General features: G+C 50.5%; 1 protein-coding gene across 3 annotated transcripts; it reads left to right on the forward strand.

Moving 5' to 3' along the window:
• The first annotated feature begins 4,632 nt into the window (after positions 1-4,632).
• CHIT1 (chitinase 1) lies at positions 4,633-18,296 on the forward strand. 3 transcript variants are annotated; one of them, XR_001114645.2, is made up of 12 exons: positions 4,633-4,747; positions 5,797-5,826; positions 8,494-8,695; positions 9,273-9,329; positions 10,711-10,876; positions 11,112-11,236; positions 12,050-12,173; positions 14,523-14,708; positions 15,043-15,156; positions 16,512-16,638; positions 17,005-17,075; positions 17,244-18,296. XR_001114645.2 is itself a non-coding variant. In XM_003264579.2 (11 exons), the coding sequence occupies exons 1-11, from the start codon at positions 4,693-4,695 to the stop codon at positions 17,486-17,488; spliced, it is 1,431 nt and encodes a 476-aa protein (XP_003264627.1). In that variant the 5' UTR covers positions 4,633-4,692; the 3' UTR covers positions 17,489-18,296. The 3 variants fall into 3 exon arrangements, 2 of the variants coding, with proteins under 2 accessions (XP_003264627.1, XP_004088975.1); XM_003264579.2 differs by lacking the exon at positions 17,005-17,075; XM_004088927.2 differs by lacking the exons at positions 9,273-9,329; positions 17,005-17,075 and having other exon boundaries at positions 4,662-4,747.
• The last annotated feature ends 416 nt before the right edge of the window (positions 18,297-18,712 follow it).

Consider the following 18,712-nt stretch of genomic DNA (forward strand, 5'->3'; position numbering starts at 1 on the left):
ATCAAAGTCGTGGGGTTTAGTCCATAAAAATTTTCTGCCACCTGATCTAACGCCTCAGCTCCAGGCACAATGGATAAGTGAGCCTGAGAGGCTTCAAAAAATTTTTTTTTAATTTAGTTATGTCCAGTGATAAATTATCTTCCCTGCCAAGAAGGTGTCCTTTGAAAGAACATTGTCCTAATGAAAGAACAGACTTAGAGTGTTCTAGAGGTAGAGTTAAGGAGTTGATATTTTATTCTAAGTGGGAACCATTGCAAGGTCTTAGCAGGAAAGTGACAGGATCTGATTTAAGTTTCTCAAATTGCACTCTGGCTGTTATATGGAGAATGGATTGCAGAGGCAAGAGAATTGGGAAGGAAGGCAGGTAGGAGGCTCTTCTGGGGACAGGGTGGGAGTTGATGGTGGTTAGGAGGTGGAGGAGATGGAGCAGGAGGCAGGATGTCTAATAGGTCCTGATCATTGAGGGTGAGGAAAGGGAAGGATCAAGGACACTTCCTGGGTGACTTGGGGACCGAGATAGGTGGTGATGTCTTTCACTTCTAAGGGGAAGAACAGGGTGGGATGTGGGAAGGAACAGTTAACAAACATTAATTGAAGGCCCCCTGTATGCTTTGCACTGAGGGACACATAGAGAGGTGTGGAGAGAGGCCCCACTCTGGCTGGCTGTGGACAGTCCAGCTACAGAGATGAGGTGCTCGCATGAAGCAAGAGAGAATGGTGTGATACCAACCATCAAGATGCAGTCCCATGAGATCTGGCTGGCATCCTCCCACCTGCAAAGCCCTCTCACATATTATCTGTTCGATCCACATCATTACCAAATAAGATAGGTAGTATTATCCCCATTTTACAGATGAGAAAACTGAGGCTTGGAGAGGCTGTGACTAGCCCCAGCTCAGCCAGACAGGTAGGATGCAAATCAACAGAAGCTTTAGAATTTCTATGCAGGCATCTGCTCTGCAGTAGGGTGGGACGGGGACTTGCTTTGAAGCCTCATTGTATATCAACCACACTGATTTTACTTGGTTTGGGCTTCGGCAGTGGCTGAGAAAGGGGTGGGAGAAGCCGATGGGGCTGGAAAGGAGAGTATAAAATCTATGAAAGTAATTTATTGGGGATATCCATTGAGATACACCCAGTTCTGTCTGTCTCCAAGCCAGGGTTCTTTCCTATTCTGGATGGAAGGAGTTGTTCCAAGATAGCAGAAGGTAGTATGGAGTACATTGACTGCAGAAGAGGCAAGGCTTAACTCAGAGTGATCTCTGTAGGACTTGAGGTCCAGGGAGGGAAGCCCCAGGAGTGACACGATTCAGGAGCAAAGGCATGGTGGGCTGTTAGATGAAGTTTGCTAAAGGCATCAGAGACTTCTCAGTTCTACACATGGGCAATCTGTACTGGTGGCTGGGACCTGCCTACTTAGGTGGGCACTCTGGGTCGGTCCCTGGGGAAGGCTCCTCCCCAGCTTTGGTGGACATGGGCCTGCCTTCTGCTCCCAGGTCTCAGGCTCCAGGCAGAGACTTATTCCTTGAAATCTTGCAATTCAGGTCTGGCCATCAGGTGGGCCCAGGATGTTCCCTACCTAGACTGAGGCATACTGTAAAATAAATCCAGGCTGGCAAGGCATTGTACCTCTCTCCTCTCCCTCCAGCCTTGTCCAGTGCCCTTTTACCCAGAGCCCCTCAGCAAGACCACCCCCACCTGCCTACCTCAACCAGTGGTTCTCAACCGACAGGACACAGAGCTTTTAATGATGTCCGACTGTCCCTGCATGTATCATGGGCAGTTTCCTCACGGAGAGGCTCCATCAGTGAACATCTGGTGTGTTTGTTATAACTTCCTTCCCTGTCTCTCTTTGTCTGGCAACGTACTTGTTCTCAAAGCTCTGTTCAAGCATCAATCCGCTGGCTTTCCCACCCCGTCCTGGCTGGTGTTTCTCCTTGAGCTCCTTTGCTCCCTGTGCCCCCCTTCATTCGCCACATGTCATTTCTGCTGTATATGGTGTGAGGGGCCCAACTTTGATTCTTTCCAGATTGGTAGACAATTAAGTCTTTGGCATTTATAAAACATCTTTTTCTTATTCATTCGAACTGCTACTTTCGTTGCACACGCCCTCTCCATATATGCTCAGACCTACCTCTGTTTGTCTGTCCTGGTGGCAATTCCATGCTATTTTAATCCCAGTGGAATTATAATAAGTTTTGTATAGTGTGTCACCATCATTACTGGTTTTTTATTTTTAGTTGATAAAAATTGAAATTTGTTATGATATTGTTTTCCCGTGCAAGAACATGTTCAGATCCTATTGCAGATTTATATCCTGTGGGCAAGTTTTATAGATTCTACTATTAAACTTATTATTGTTATTAAATTTATTTATAAATATTTTATAGATTTTGACACTTCTGTGAGTCAGACATTTCCTTCACTTCTATTTCTAATTGGTTATTGCTAATACAGAGAAAAGCTATTCATTTTTGTACATTCACCTTAAATCCAGCCATATTACCAAACTCTGTTATTATTTTTTATCTATTTTTCTAGAAAACCTAAGGACGATAGGGGATGGGGCAGTGTTTGGAGAAACTCAGAACCTGCGCACTGCAGTGCAGGTCCTCCTGGGACATGAGGCATAGCGAGAAATGCATGAAGCAGACAGGTCAGTTGTGTATACGGAGGTGGGGGCGAGATAAGGAGGCCCCTAACTCTCCAGAGAAGTCTCTCCTCCCCGAGGCTCAGGGCCTCCCAGTCCTCACTCCTGCATCCCACTCTCACTCCCCCACCACCAAGGAGCTGAGGCACCTCTGCACATCTCAGGTGACCCTGAACAGGCTCTTTTGCAGGATCCCCAAGAGAAAGGGCTGAACACAGCAGAAACAGAAGCCATGACTGCAGCAGGGAAAGGGAGGACTCAGGGCTGGTCCATCTGAGTGCTGAGGTCCAACCCTCTCAGGGGCCTCAAAGAGGTCACTAGAGCCCTCTGACATCCCTAGACCAGACAGAAGTGGCAGCACTTGGCAGAACCAGGAATAATAGCAGCCACCATGGAATGCGTTCCCAACAGTCCTCTGAGGATTCGCCTTTACAGATGAAGAAACTGGAGTTCAGGGAAATTAAGGAACTCACTTGAGTTTACACAGATAGTAAATGGCAAAGGAGGAATTCAAACCCAGGAGCCTAACTCCAGAGACTGCCGCACCCAATATTCCCACATGGCCATCCAGGCCATTCATGTTAAGCCCACGGGCCAAAGACTGGATCCCCTAGAAACTGCAGAGCTTTCTCAGGGACCCTGGAGTTCATGCATGCACCAGGCATTGTCTGCAGACATTACAGTAATATGTACCCACTTGGGTCCTGTGGTGAATTGAATGGTGACCTCCCCCACCCCCGGCAAAGGATAACTTCACCTGGAATCTCAGAACGTGACTGTATTTGGAATAGGGGTCTTTGCAAATGTAATGAAGGTAAAGATCTCAAGATGAGATCATCTTGGATTAGAATGTCCTTCTCAGAGACAGAAAGGAGGGGACATACAGAGACACAGCGAGGAAGGGCATGTAAAAATGGAGGCAGGTAGAGACTGGAGTGATGCCGTTGCATGCCCAGGAATGCCAGGGGCCATCAGAGGCTGGAAGCTGCTGGGAAGTATTCACCCCTGGAGCCTTCGGAGGAAGCATGGCCCTGCCAACACCTTGTTTCCAGGCTTCTGACCTCCAGAATTGTGAAAGAATAAACTTCTGTTGTTTCAAACCACCTGTTTGGCGGCCATTTGTTACAGTAGCTCTGGGAAACCAATACAAATGTCCACCATTTTTTTTTTTTTTTTTTTTTTATGGAGTTTCACTCTTGTTGCCCAGGCTGGAGTGCAGTGGCGCGGTCTCAGCTCACCACAACCTCCGCCTCCCGGGTTCAAGTGATTCTCCTGCCTCAGCCTCCCTAGTAACTGGGATTACAGGCATGTGCCACCACGCCAGGCTAATTTTGTATTTTTAGTAAAGATGGGGTTTCTCCATGTTGGTCAGGCTGGTCTCGAACTCCTGATCTCAGGTGATCCACCTGCCTCGGTCTCCCAAAGTGCTGGGATTACAGGTGTAAGCCACCATGCCTGGCCCAAATGTCCACCATTATTATCCTTCATAAGAAACATAGGCATTTCAAGCTATTACCAAACTTATAGTCACATTTATCATTATCTATTTTTCTCCATCAATGGATATGAAAATATTACTATCATGAAAAATAAATTATATTTGCAACCCCATTATCTTCTAGATGGAGAAACAGTTTGAGAGAGGGCAGTGGAGAAGCAAGAGACCTGGTCTGGAACCCAGCTGCCTGACTTGTGAGTCATTTCTCTTCCTCCAAAGCCCTATTAAGTCTGGGGCTGCTTATGGTCCTCACCACCTACACAAAGAAAGTCAGGGTCATGCTCATCCATCAGAAGGTTCAGGGCCACTTCCCGCTTTCCTCTGTTTGGCAACACTAAGAGTCACCCTCTGATTGTTCCAGAAAAGCAAGAATTGCTAAAGGCCATTGTGTCAAGTTTGCCCAATTCATGCTACTTGACATCTTACCCCTCCCCACCCTGCTCCCACCCCCCCTCCCCCTAGTGCCCCTGATTGCAACACTCCTGGCTGGGGTGGGACAGGGTGGCCAGATAAAAGCAGAGCAGGACCTGGAAAGCTGGTTTGTATGGGCTGCAGCCTGCTGCTGAGCTGCATTATGGTGCGGCCTGTGGCCTGGGCAGGTGAGCTGTCGGATAGTGGGCTGGGTCTCGGGAGCTGTGGGGAGGTGGGGATGTGGATGTCCAGGGACCCCTTGCTACCCTTTGCGAGGAAACAGGAGGACTCCAGAGAACTTCAGAGGGTCATTTTATCCCTCTCCATGCCTCCTGGCTCGCAGTCCCTTGATTACCTTTCCTGTGGGCTCCCCCTTAGGCTCTTTCAGCCCAAGAGACTTCGTGTTGCAAGGGAAGGCTTTTCTCAACAGGCTGAAGATGACTTGACTTTCCTCTTTCTGTCCTGAAAGCCCAGAGTCAATGAGGCCCCTGCACTGGGTCTTTGTGTCTTTCCCGTGTTCTTAGGTCCCTCCTGTTGGCCTTATCCAAGAAGCGCCCACTGCCAAGAGCCTCTTCTCCAACCTCATATTGTCTGTCCTGCAAGAGGGCAGCCTGGGGCCAAGATCCTGGGCATCCTTGCAAATTTTCGTGGAGGTTCTATTAGGTTGACAGAGAAGTCCAAGGTCACCAGGTGAAAGAGATCTCTTCGAAGGAGTCCCGTCAGGCCCTAGGTCTCCAAGGCTGTGGATGCCCGCCAGAGCCAGGTAGCAGAAAGGCAACAGGAAGCCATAAGCAATGGGAGCAGAGGCACAGGCCCTCCCCAGGAGATGAACTCTCCCCATGCAGCCCTTCCAGATTGATTCTTTCTAGCCCGAGAACAGGCTTGTTTCTTGTTCTGAAAGAGAAGCTATCTCTCTGAATAACTCACAAGTCAGCAGCTTTTCCACAATCTTCCTGAATCCACGCTGCCCTTTACTGAGGTATAGAGAGGGGGCAGCCTCAGCCCACGAAACTTTCCATCAGCTTCTAGGACCAACCCAGGCCAGGAAGAGACTCCCATGGTCTGGCCTGCATGAAGGGATGGGCACAGTGCCCTCCTGGGTCCCTTCTGAAAGGAGAAAGCTTCATTTGTATGAAATCAGCCCTCCCTGACCACCTCCTGTGCTTCCGTAAGCTGTGGGGCCTGGGAAGGTGAGAATGGCAGCATAACCCTGGCCTTCTCTCTTGTGTTGCTCCAGGTTTCATGGTCCTGCTGATGATCCCATGGGGTAAGTGGCCTCTTTTTTGGAGTTAGCTCTTGACTGCCTCAGCCCCTTCCCTGGGCTCTGCTTAATGTCCCAAAACACCTTCCCTGCCAGACCTCCTCAAGAGCTCCAGATTTCAGTGGGGACTCTCTTCCAAAGCTCAGACCCCTGCAAATGTCCCCATCCACTACCAGCCCTCCCAGGAAGGCTTTTGCCTCCTTATCCACTAGCTGAGCTCCTGCACATCTGTGGGGCCAGCTTGCGCATCAGCCTCTTTCAGGGCTTTCCCTTCCTGGGGTTGCTGGCTCCCTCCTCTGCGCTCTGTGCTCTTGCAGCACCTGTGTGTTTTACAGTACATTTCGCACTGCCTCTCATTATTGGCTTAGATGTCTCTCCACACCAGACTCCAAGTTGCTGCAGATAAGGACCCTAAGTCTCATCTGGCTCAGCATCCCCAGCCCCTTAGCTCTGTGAGGACAACACACTTGCTTTTCATCTGTTGAATTGATCAGATGTGGAGCTTGAGAGAGGCAGGAGGGAGCTCCTTGGTGTGTCAAATGGAAAAGAGACCTTGGGGGATCTTCAGCAACTCAGACTCCTGGTCCCCCTCTTGTCCCACCGCATTCCCTGGGCATCAGTGGCCGGCCTGAGAATGCTGGCCTCTCAGACCTTGTCTTGTGACTGTGCCTCTCACGCTGGGCTGTGGCATTGGAGGTACATTTCCCTCTCAGCCTCATAGGAGGGAACAGCCAGGGACACAGAAACAGCAAACATGAGGAAGATGAGAGGTGGGAGATTTCTCAAAAAGCTTTAGTCCAGGCTATTTCTGGGCTTTCTGCAGTATAGTAATAATAGTAGGACTTTGTGTGGACTAAGGGTTAATATACGCGAAGCACCTAGAACAGAACTTCTTCCCTGCAGCGTTCCTCTAAGTGTTTTACATGTATTAACTTTAGCCCACACGGGGGCCTGTGACACACACTGTGGAAGGTCCAATGGCCTCCCCCTTTCACACAGGAGGAAGCTGAGTCACACAGCAAGTAAGTTGCAAAGTTGGGATTTCGACCCAGACACTGACATGCCAGAGTCCCTGCTGTTAACCACTGCACTTTATTTTCTCTATAGTACAGAAATTCATAACAATATTTGATATGAGACAGCATGACATGATAGAAAAAGAGCTTCCTGGCTCCTTCCTACATGGCCTGGGGGATGAGTTTTCTGGGTTCATCCCCTCCTTCCTCTCTTTTGCTTTGGGGAGTTCACCAATTCTCCTGTATCCTTGCAGGCTACACCCCACGAGCAAGCTCCTAGGTGACCTCTGGTTAGAGACAGTGACCACTCTGGGGCCACGTGTATGCCCAGGGTCAGCCCTCCATGCTCTTGGGTTCTAGTTGAGGCCTGCCTGAGCAGTCTCTTCCCAAAACTCTCCTATAGACACTTTGCACCCCTCCTGTTCTTCGCCCAATCCCTGTCCATGTGGACATTGGAGGGGGTACAGAGAGACCCTGCTGGGGCAAAGGGAAGTCCCAGGTTCTAGACACCAGCCACAGACACGCTCCAGTCCGAACTCACTGCTCCATCAAGATCTTGGCGTAAAATGTTGGCTCATACAAACCACACCATCATAGATTGAGAGACTGGAAGAGACCCAATAGACCACACAGTCATTGTCAGATGGGGCCGGGATTGAAGATGAGATGGACCTAAAGTCTATTTTTGGCAGATGCTGGAATGAAGACTAGCATTCTTGCTTCCTGGTGTCCTGGTCAACCATGCACAGGGCTGACCTCAGTGGGGGTCATCACCACTGAGCCCTCACTGGGAAGTGACCATCCCACCCCTTGCAAAGTCTTTTCACACACTATAGGGTACTCTAGAGACAATTACCCTACAGTGTGTGGAGTACTTAGAGACAAGATGCCTTCTCCTAGATAAAATTAGCTTTTATTAGAATCTCAGCAGTGATATTGATAAACATAGATTATCTATGAGGGATAACAAGCAAATGCAAATGGCTTTAATGCAAGACTAAAGAAACATAAACCCAGGCCTGTAACTGGGGCCTCCTCTCTGCTACTTATCTGTTTGCATTTTAATGAAGTATTCTGAGGTATTCCAAACCGTTTTTGAAAGTTCTGCCTGCCTGCCTTCTGCAGATGAGCATGCCATGTCTAATTCCCTCTAGGCCTCATGTTGGGGCTGCCTGGGGCTACCTTCTGTCAGGTTTCGGGGCCTGGAGGGGAGACCCTAACTGGCGGTAGGGAGACCTGCCTGCCAGACCCTGATCCTGGGAGCTCGGACTCTGAGACTAGCAACTTTCAAGGATGTCAAGGAGTCAAGAGACTTGGATCGCAGCACTGCTGCTCTGCCCTCTTAGCAGCCGTGCTGTTGAGGACAGACCCCAAGCTCGTGAGACTCAACTTGCTTCCCAGGAAAACAAGGCTTGGAAGATGATGGTCCTGCCCACTCATGTTCTGAGGATCCCATGTCTGGCCTCTGAAAATGCTTTCCCAACTGCCAGGCTCCACCCACACAAAAGCAAATGCCATTTCTGCCTGTCGGGTCCCTCCACTGACTCCAGGTGTAGAAAGGGGAGGACCAAGGACATTGCCTGCCCCAGATGGAGGGTGACCAGTCCCCAGAAGGCCCTGCTGACAACTATCTCTTTTCTTTACTCCAACGGGCCAGGCTGTGCTGCAAAACTGGTCTGCTACTTCACCAACTGGGCCCAGTACAGACAGGGGGAGGCTCGCTTCCTGCCCAAGGACGTGGACCCCAGCCTTTGCACCCACCTCATCTACGCCTTCGCTGGCATGACCAACCACCAGCTGAGCACCATTGAGTGGAATGACGAGACTCTGTACCAGGAGTTCAATGGCCTGAAGAAGATGTGAGCCAAAGCAGAGGAGCAGGGTGGGCGGGATGTGGTGGGGGGACAGATAACCTCTTCCCAGAGCCAGACACCTCTCCAGCACTAAGACCCTGCCACAGACCCACTGTGTGGCTTTGGGCAAGTTGTATCACCTCTCTGGGCTCTCCTGTGCTTAATGAAAGAGGTAGGGTTTGCTTAGGGGATCCTAAAGGGCCCTTCCAGTTTAGGTGTAAGTGGGATCAGGATTGTGAGACTCTTTCTGTCTCCCATGAAGCCCCTTCCTCATTATGAAATTGATCCACCCTTCAGCTCCAGTGTTCTGGGCGCCTTCACAAAGCCTCTTGAGAATCTGCCCCAATCCTTGCTTCCTGAGCCCACACAGTGGTGTCTCCCCAGTTAGACAGGTGGTTCTGCGAGTCAGGAATGTGACTTCCCTTTTCCAATCTACACTGTCCCCAGAATGCTTAATACAGTCTCTGCACATAGACACTTTGACACATCCCCACCCTTATTGCTCCTCCCCACTGTAACATCCCTGCCAGGGAGCCCTGGGAGCTGGCAGAGTAAATCCTGCTGTGTCTCCTGTCTTTCCCAGGAATCCCAAGCTGAAGACCCTGTTAGCCATCGGAGGCTGGAATTTCGGCACTCAGAAGTTAGTTGACTTCGGTCACCTGTGTGGTAAAGCTCCTGGATGGGAACCTGGTGCACTGGCCAGAGGGAGCCCTGGTCAGGGAATCAGGCCAGGCTGAGGTGTGGTCAGGGGAAAGGGGAGAGGAGTTGAACTCTGAGGGCTGAATTTCCTTCTGGGTTCTTGCACCCCAGCATGAGGGCAGCACAGTGAGCTTCGCTCCAGGCTGTTTCAGCTCCGGTCTTGCCAGAAGCATAGGTCTAAACACAGCAGAGGGCTCAGACCTCTCCGGGCCTCAGTCTCGTCTCCCATGAAATGAGAAGAGGGAGGGTCCCATCTAATCCTGACAACATGCAGTGTCTGTGTTTTCTGAGTTCAGAAATTGGGTATCTTGTCCCAGAAAGAATGTTTATTCCACTTCCGAGTGTAAAACGTAATCTGTGAGATTGAGCCTGGATGCCAAAGTATTGGCATTTGGGGGACATTTTTTTAATGATTTATGGAGATAATGGAATGGAGTATTTGAAACTTGGTGTTTTCTAGAAAATCCAGAATATAGGGCTCCCAAAGCTCTAAACAGTCTTTCTAAAACTTTTTTGGATCATGAACCCTTTTGGGAATCTGACGAAAGTGATTACTCATCTTCCAAAATAATGCTTATATACAGATTGTTTATTGAAATGCAGGAGTTTTTAGCTTGGTGTCCTCAGACTAAATTAATAAAAATAAAACAGGATCAATCTGTAAAGAACTTGAGACCCCCAAGAAGTTCAGGGACTTCCCACTAAGGAAGGAAGATGTGGAGAGGTGGTTCTTGGGGCAGCTTGGGGATTTTGACGAACTCTGGACTAGTAATAGTAATAAAAACACAAAGCACTCTACAGGTGTGAGTTAGAAGAAAGATGACCAGGTTAACCTGCCAGGAAACTAAAACAGTGGGCTCCCCAGGTCTTTACTAACCTTAGTAAAGGAATTAGAGAAATTCTAATTAGAGAAAAATCCTACTTAAAGAAAAACCTCACAAGAGGAATTAGAGAAACTAATTCCTTTTCTTTTTAAACCTCCATTCTGAGGGTGTCAACTAGTTCTGATATGGGGTGGGACAATTCAGGGGCTTGGAGGAAGCCTCTGGAGGGAATTTTGGGAAAGGCTCCTAGGGTGTCCATGTGCCCCTGGTGATGTCGATGTTTGGGGGTAGAAAGCGCTCTGGATGGTCCCCTTTCCTCAACCCGGACCATAACTCACCAGCAAATATCCCTGCAGCCTCTGAAGCAACCCTCCCAGTGCCCCTCCCAGCCCAGACACAGAGACGCACTGTCCTGAGTGTTTTCTCGCCTGCTTCTGAGTAAGAGTGGCCTGCTGTCTGGTCCAAGGCTGGCCCTTACTCCCCTTCATCACCTCACAGGTTCACAGATATGGTAGCCACGGCCAACAACCGTCAGACCTTTGTCAACTCAGCCATCAGGTTTCTGCGGAAATACAGCTTTGACGGCCTTGACCTTGACTGGGAGTACCCAGGAAGCCGGGGGAGCCCTGCCGTAGACAAGGAGCGCTTCACAGCCCTGGTACAGGTATGGCTGGGCGGGGCGGGGATCACCAGTCTGTGCAGGGACCCAGAGCTGAAGCCCCCACAGCACATGTGGGGGCTGCTCTGCCCCCAGAGCCAGCTGCTTCACGTATCTGCGTGGCACAGATCAGCCCTGTGGCCAGCTCTCAGACTTCTACGAGTGAACATCTACCTGGGGCTCACAGGGGCTGCCTGCCTGGTGCGCGCCCCTGTGTTGACTCTGAGCTCCACTCCCACAGGACTTGGCCAATGCCTTCCAGCAGGAAGCCCAGACCTCAGGGAAGGAACGCCTTCTTCTGAGTGCAGCGGTTCCAGCTGGGCGGACCTATGTGGATGCTGGATACGAAGTGGACAAAATCACCCAGTGAGTCTCAGGCAGATGGCTTGGAGCTGTGCTCTCTGAGGGAAGAGAGGCCAAGGGCAGACTGAGCTTTCCCATGGGTAGAGCAGGTGTTCAGCTACAAGGCATTTGGAAAGTCCCATCCTTACACCAAAACAAAAGCAGACAATTCCCTGCTTTTGTACTCAGGGTAAAACCAAGACACATCCAGAAAGGCTTTGCTTAGTGTCCGCTGCTGCCCTGTTCCAGATCCTTCATTTTGGATCTCTGCCCTCTTCCTTGGGAACTCATTCTTAAGGTGAAAATTCCTCTGAGAGGGTAGTGAAGCCATTGTCTTCAAGAAAATGGGTTTTCTGGGTCCTTGCTCCTCAAAGTACAGCATGTGGACTCGCAGCCCTCATTAAAACCAGGTGCTCATTAGAATTATGGACTCTCAGGCCCCAGCCCAGGCCTTCTGAAGAAGAACCTTCATTTTAATGAGATTCCCAGGCGATCCGTGTGCACACTGAAGTGGGAGAAACCCTGAGCTAGAGTTCCCTCCGGGATAGCAATGTAGCAGGAGGTTTCTTGAGTGGAAGAGGGAGGGTCTGGGGGTGCTGAGGGGACAGTGGGGTGAGGGTGACAAGTTTGAATGAGAATGAGAATGGCCTCCATAAGGGGACTGGCTGGGACTGCTGTCTGCGTCACCTTCTGCAGAGCCAGGTGAGCCTGCCACCTTTGCCTCTGACCCCAGTGGTTCCTCCCTGGGCCATGCACTGAGGGGGTAGGAGTGAGAAAGAAGGGCTACCCCCACCCCCAATCCCTTGTTCCTCACCTCCTCTTCCATGCCTCCTGCAGGAACCTGGATTTTGTCAGCCTTATGGCCTACGACTTCCATGGCTCTTGGGAGAAGGTCACGGGACATAACAGCCCCCTCTACAAGAGGCAAGAGGAGAGTGGTGCAGCAGCCAGCCTCAATGTGGTACGTGTGGCCGGAGGGCTGAGGCAGGACTCCCCTGTCCAACAGGCCCTGTTTAGTGGCTTCTTTTGAACCCCGAGGCCCTCATGGGAAAAAAAACACAGGGCACTGAGAAACCAGAAACTTTTTTGTTTCTTTGCTTGCTCGTTTTGTTCTATTTTCCTGGTCTACACCCCTGCTGAGAGGAAACCTCACTTCTGTGGAGCATCTTGGCTAATGGTAGACACAGCAAATCAATTTGATGACAAACAAGTGACCAGTGGGGAAGCCCACTTTGAGCTTGAGTCTCCAGCCAGCAGGCCTGCTGCTTCCCTCACACGCCCCCACTCCATTTCTTTCAAGAGAGTGGGCAGACTCGTGCTCCATGGTCACACTGGTTGACCTTCTGGAAGGTGCTTTCAGGGGTAGGAGCTTTCCCAAGTTGATAACATCTCCACGGATGTCACTCAGGGTGGAAGTACCCCCAGCACCTGCAAAGGGCAGGCTTGGTTTTTAGACTAGGGTAGGTTGGGGTTTCCTAACTTTTCCTCATTGAGCAGTCAAGACACTTTTAATTTTTTTAATTTTATTTATTTATTCTTAAGAGACAGAGTCTTGCTCTGTCACCAAGAGGGGTATGCAGTGGCGTGATCATAGCTCACTGCAGCTTCATCCTCCTGGACTTAAGCGATCCTCCTGCCCCAGCCTCCTGAGTAACTGGGATCACTATGACCAGCTAATTTTTTTTAAGTTTGTAGAGATGGAGTCTTGCTATATTGCCCAGGATGGTCTCAAACTCCTGCCCTCAAGCAATCCTCCTGGCTCAGCCTCCCAAAGTGTTGGAATTATAGGCACAAGCCAACATGCCCAGCCTAGATCCTTTTTATAAGCCCTCTCTATATCTTAAAATATAGAGAGGGTTTATAAAACCCTGCAGAGAGGGCTTATAATAACTATATTATTTTTCTTTCTTAAAACAAGCAAAACCAAACAACAAAGAAAAAGCCCTAAATTAAAATGCTTTTTACTTCTGGAAAGCCCACATCTCTGTATGTCAGATGGAGTGGGACATCTTTGATTTTCTGGCTCTTTCATGAATAAAGAGCACCTCTTTGAGCCAGTGAGCCAGGCACCCACATTTCACACTGAGCCTGGCCTCTCCATCCCCGTCTGGAAGACTGTGTGAGTTTTGGAGGAAGCTGTATCCCTGCACCAGTGGGGAGACACAGAAAGAAATTTAGCTGAGAGGTGAGTGGGGTTGGAGTCCCTCCAGCACCCTGCTTTCCACACCATGTACCTTGAATCTACCAAGGAATGGAGGCCATCCTATTCCTACAAAGAGGCCTTCTACTCACCACACAGTGTGCCCGGGGATTGCTTCTAGCCAGAGGGGTGACTTTTCCCAACTTGCACAAAAGTGCTATAACAGATCAAGAGAAGCCTTGACTTCTGCCTTCAGAAAGCACCAGTCTGATCAAAGATAAGTTGTATAGATGGACAAAAAGAAATATATTTAAATAAATGTAGTGAAAGTTGTTCTTTACCTAAGTGCTAAGTGGGCTCAGAGTAACTAGACCTGACAAAACTAGGGCAGCTTCTGGGGGAAAGTGAACCATACTCTTGGCTTAAGGAATGAGGCTTCATTATTCATTAATTTATCGTATTTGTATTGGGAACCTTCTCCCCTCACAGGCCTGGGGGTGTTACATCAAGTAATACATAATCGGGGGAAGGCCTTATTCAGAGGTGGGTGAGGAAGCCTTTGTTCTATCTGAGCATCAGGTGTCATTCTAGGCACTGGGGATATAGAGATAAATAAAGCAGGCCCAATTCCCTGCTTTTGTACTCAGGGTAAAACTAAGACAACAATCATGATAACGATGATGACCATAGCGACCCTTTATTGCGTTGTGCTGACCTTTTACATGCATTATAACCTTTAATTCTCACAATGCCCTAAGAGATGGATATTTTCCTTATTTCCATGTTACAGACAGAACACCAAGGCTCAGTGAGGTTAAATAAGCTGCTGGGTAAGGCAGGGATCTGTGTCTGCCTTGCTCACTGATGTGTCTGAAGCACCATGGACAACGCCTGGCACACAGTGGGCCATCAGTACACATTCGTTCAGTGAATGGTTGTCTGCGTCCGAAGCCCATGCTCTCTGGTTATCATGCCATGCAGCTTCTTCACTGGGGTCACAGGTCTAAGGCAGGCTCTAAAGAAGGTGGGGCTGGAATCCTAACGAAGGCCCGCGGAGCTCCAGCTGAGGAGCTCCTGCCCTCCTAGCTCTGCCTCTGGATCCGCCAGACTTAGATAATCAGAACCAGGCTGAGGGCTGAGAAAATTAACCCTGTCCTCTTTCGCCACCAGGATGCTGCTGTGCAACTGTGGCTGCAGAAGGGGACCCCTGCCAGCAAGCTGATTCTTGGCATGCCTACCTACGGACGCTCCTTCACCCTGGCCTCCTCATCAGACACCAGAGTGGGGGCCCCAGCCACAGGGTCTGGCACTCCCGGCCCCTTCACCAAGGAAGGAGGCATGCTGGCCTACTATGAGGTAGGAAAACCCATAACCACCCTGGGTATTGTAGGGGTCAGGGGGTGCCTGAGAGAGCAGAGTTTTCCTTCTCCCACCGTTTCTGAATAAGGATGCCAGGTGCAGAGAATTCTGGCCAGGTAAATCCCATCCCATCTATGCCATCTTGAATTTACCCTTAAGCCAAGGTGCCTCAAGCTGAGTCCAGCATTCTAGGTCACTGCAAAGAACCTCCTGATTCTCCAGGCTTCCTCAGACAGGAATTTTCCAATCTCTAGGCTCCTCCTGGTGAGGAAGGGAAGGTGCCTGCAAGAGCCTCCCTCCTCCTCCCCAGTGCTGCCTTCTGCTCCCACAGGTCTGCTCCTGGAAGGGGGCCACCAAACAGAGAATCAAGGACCAGGAGGTGCCCTACATCTTCCGGGACAACCAGTGGGTGGGCTTTGATGATGTGGAGAGCTTCAAAACCAAGGTGAGGCCCAGCTCTGCTGGCAGAGGGGTGGTCCTAGTGAACAAGTCCTGTCAATGACATGGAATGAGGACAGTTCAGGACCTCAAGGGTGAGTCTCCTTTAAATGTCCTAACATTTCATAAATCTCCACGTGATAGTATTTTGTACCTTTACTACCTATTGACTCAGAAAAGACAAAATGACAAAACATTGCTCTACATTTAGTAGCACTCTGGAAAGTATTTCTATTTTATTAAATACCATACAAATTCTACAGACATATGAAGAGGAGAAATACACATGGTGAGACATATAGCTTTATTCAGCCCATTGGCAATACCTGGTGCATGTCCAAATTACAGACCTTTTGCTTTACTTATAGGACCCCCTTCTCCTGCCCAACATTGGTGGCCTGAAGAGTTAGTGCATTTACCTGGTTTCATGCCACTTTCCCCTGTGAAACTGTTAGCTCCTGAAGACGGATGCTTCACTAGTTTATCTGTACATCCCACATCAACTATCTTGTGTGGCTGACAGCGGCAGGTTCTAGAGGTGGAGAATTGCAGGGGGGCACGATCCTGGCTGGGGAGATGGGAGAAGGGGTCATGGTGGAAGGGTATTTCAGATAAGTCCTAAAGCATAGAAAGTGGCCATTCTTAGGGGTGAGGGAGCAGGCAACTGTACAAGCAAAGACACAGGTGTGGAGAAAGTAGAGGCTGGACTCAGAACAAAGTGTAGGCCCACATAGCTGGACCCCCAAGCAGGGCAGGTAGAGGAAGGGAGTTAGGTGAAAGGGAGGCTGGGGCCAGCAAGGGATCAAGCACCATGGCCCCCTGGCAGGGTTAGAGAACAGAGAATCCCACTCTGAGGGAACACACAGTCATACCCTCAGGAAGCCTCAGGAATCTGGTGGAGGGAAGATGGCTCTCAGGGAAGACAAAGACATGAAGACAGAGAAGCAAGCCTTGATTGAGATCTTTTGGAAATCTGAGTTGTTCCCTGTGGTAACTGGACTTACCTTGACCAGCATACAATACCCTTAGATAAAGCAGCTCAGCCCACACATGACCAAGCTGTGAAGGGTTCCCACTTAGGGAGGTGCACATATCTGACACTATTCCTCCCGGCTGCACCCACCCCACCCCAGGTCATGCTTATGTTAAGACAAGGAGACTGCAAAATAACTGATGTCCCAGCAGCATGAGGACTCAGCATCCAGGCTCCCAGCCCAGGGCTGTCTCCAGAACCTATACAGCCACTCACAGGCCTGAGGCTGCTGGAGAAAAAAGGACCCTGTCCAGATGAGGTAGCCAGGCTGTGGTGCTGGCCGGGCCGGGCTTCCCCAGGCTCCTCCACTGCATCCCCTCCCTGCACAGGTCAGCTATCTGAAGCAGAAGGGACTGGGCGGGGCCATGGTCTGGGCACTGGACTTAGACGACTTTGCCAGCTTCTCCTGCAACCAGGGCCGATACCCCCTCATCCAGACACTGCAGCGGGAACTGAGTAAGTAAGGGGCCCGGGGCCAGTGGCAGAATTTAGAGGTGGGGTACGAACACAGCTCCATGCATCCAATGAACTGTAGGTCCTGGGTCCTTCTGAGGAAATGACTTTGCCCCAATACTGTAATTTCCCAAGCTTCATGCACCCACGGGAGCTAAGGAAACTGTCAAAACAATTTTCCTTTTTGCGCTCTTTCTCTTCCTCGTTGTAGCAATGCCTGCCCAGGGTTGTTGTAACCGTGGCTTCCCTCCAGAGGGCCCCCAGACTGGGAGCAGCACCTTGTTCCTCTCTTATCTGGGAGAAAGCCTCCCCTTAGCCTGCACCATGGCACCCCCACCTGCCCTCAGCAGTATATGGTTGTGCTTGCAGATGGGTAAAGCCTTAACTGCCTGTCACATGTGTAGCCAGGTGTTGTCTGTGGCACTGTGCTTCAGCTATAGGTATGGCTGTTGTCTGGCTGTTCTCTGCCTGGGGTATCTGGCTATACTCAGTCTGTAGGGCATGTGGTGCTGGGCTGCTGCCAGCCAATGGTTGCTGCCTGTGTGCTCTGCCTGTGGGTTTGGGATCTCTTGGGGGGAGCCTTGGTTGAATCTTCACTGTCTTCCCAGGTCTTCCATACGTGCCTTCAGGCACCCCAGAGCTTGAAGTTCCAACACCAGGTCAGCCCTCTGAACCTGAGCATGGCCCCAGCCCTGGACAAGACACGTTCTGCCAGGGCAAAGCTGATGGGCTCTATCCCAATCCTCGGGAACGGTCCAGCTTCTACAGCTGTGCAGGGGGGCGGCTGTTCCAGCAGAGCTGCCCGACCGGCCTGGTGTTCAGCAGCTCCTGCAAATGCTGCACCTGGAATTGAGTCCCTAAGGCCCCTCCAGTCCCAGCTTTGAGGCTGGGCCCAGGATCACTCTACAGCCTGCCTCCTGGGTTTTCCCTGGGGGCTGCCATCTGGCTCCTGCAGGCCTCTCTGTGGTCTTCCTTTATGCAGGCTTTCTGCTCTCAGCCTTGCCTCCTTTTTTCTGGGTCTCCTGGGCTGCCCCTTTCACTTGCAAAATAAATCTTTGGTTTGTGCCCCTCTCCCCAAAGATGTGGTGACTTAAGAGGCTCTCTAAGCACACTGTTGACTCCAAAACATCCGCAGATCAGAGCCAGGTGGGAAGGTGGTCCGTGCAGGATGTGCCAGGCCCTGTGGCAGGTCTTGCCTCATGAGTCCATATGCCAGTGGGCAGTTTCCAGTACACAGGTGATGGCAGCCAGGGCACGGCCCCAAGTGCAACACGTTCTTTGGTTATTGGCCCAGAAGCCTGGAAACAGGAGCTTCTGCGGACCTTCACGCACGTGTTATTCCCAAAATGCCACTAGATGGCAGCAGAGAAGAACTTTTCCCTGATTTAAGTGCTCCGTGAGCAGCCACTCAGCATTACACTAAGAATTCAGACCCCTGGTATTCAGTGCTCTTCGAGATAAACCCTGTTTGGGCCCTTGGCAGGCCCTATCTCACCTACTGGCCCCGTTCACCAAATGAAGAAGGAACAACGATTATTCTCACTTTACAGCATTTAAACTGAAGACTAATTCTAACCAATTCTGAGTCCAGAACCAAGGCCTGGAACGGGCCAGAGGGCATGCACACGGTGTCCTGGTTAAATAAAGTCATCCCGACAGTCCTGGCTGCTTTGGGCTGCACCTTGGTCATTCTGTTTGAAGAAAATCTGCACAAAGCCTAATGGTCCAGCCTGTTATTCACTCCAAGCTGGTTTCTGGGTGGGACTTGGGAAGGCAGCTGGGGATTGGGACAGGTGAGATGAGGTGGAGGTGGCTTCGCCCCCCACGTGAGTACACCCAGCACCAGAGCACAGGAACAGTGTCCCTGTCACTCTGGCAGCCTGCCTGTCCATGGGCATTCTGAAATCTGCTCTCCTCTGTCCAGAGCACAAGCTGCTTGAGCACATGCTGTGCCCCCTGAGGTCTCAATTGAGGGATACGCCAACCACATCCCAGTGAGCTGTTAGGAGTGGAGTCCAGGTGCAGGGGTGACTTCTGGCCTGCTGCACTCCAGCTGTGTGACTTCAGGCAAAGAAGC

The sequence above is a fragment of the Nomascus leucogenys genome, chromosome 9 (genome assembly GCF_006542625.1).
Source record: "Nomascus leucogenys isolate Asia chromosome 9, Asia_NLE_v1, whole genome shotgun sequence".
NCBI lineage: Eukaryota > Metazoa > Chordata > Mammalia > Primates > Hylobatidae > Nomascus > Nomascus leucogenys.

Excerpts from the sequence above, each read along its gene's own strand:
- CHIT1 (XM_003264579.2), top strand. The coding sequence starts at position 4,693 with ATGGGCTGCAGCCTGCTGCTGAGCTGCATTATGGTGCGGCCTGTGGCC. Across the intron at positions 8,696-9,272 it reads TTCAATGGCCTGAAGAAGAT|GAATCCCAAGCTGAAGACCC; the intron begins GTGAGCCAAAGC and ends TGTCTTTCCCAG. Across the intron at positions 10,877-11,111 it reads GCTTCACAGCCCTGGTACAG|GACTTGGCCAATGCCTTCCA; the intron begins GTATGGCTGGGC and ends CCACTCCCACAG.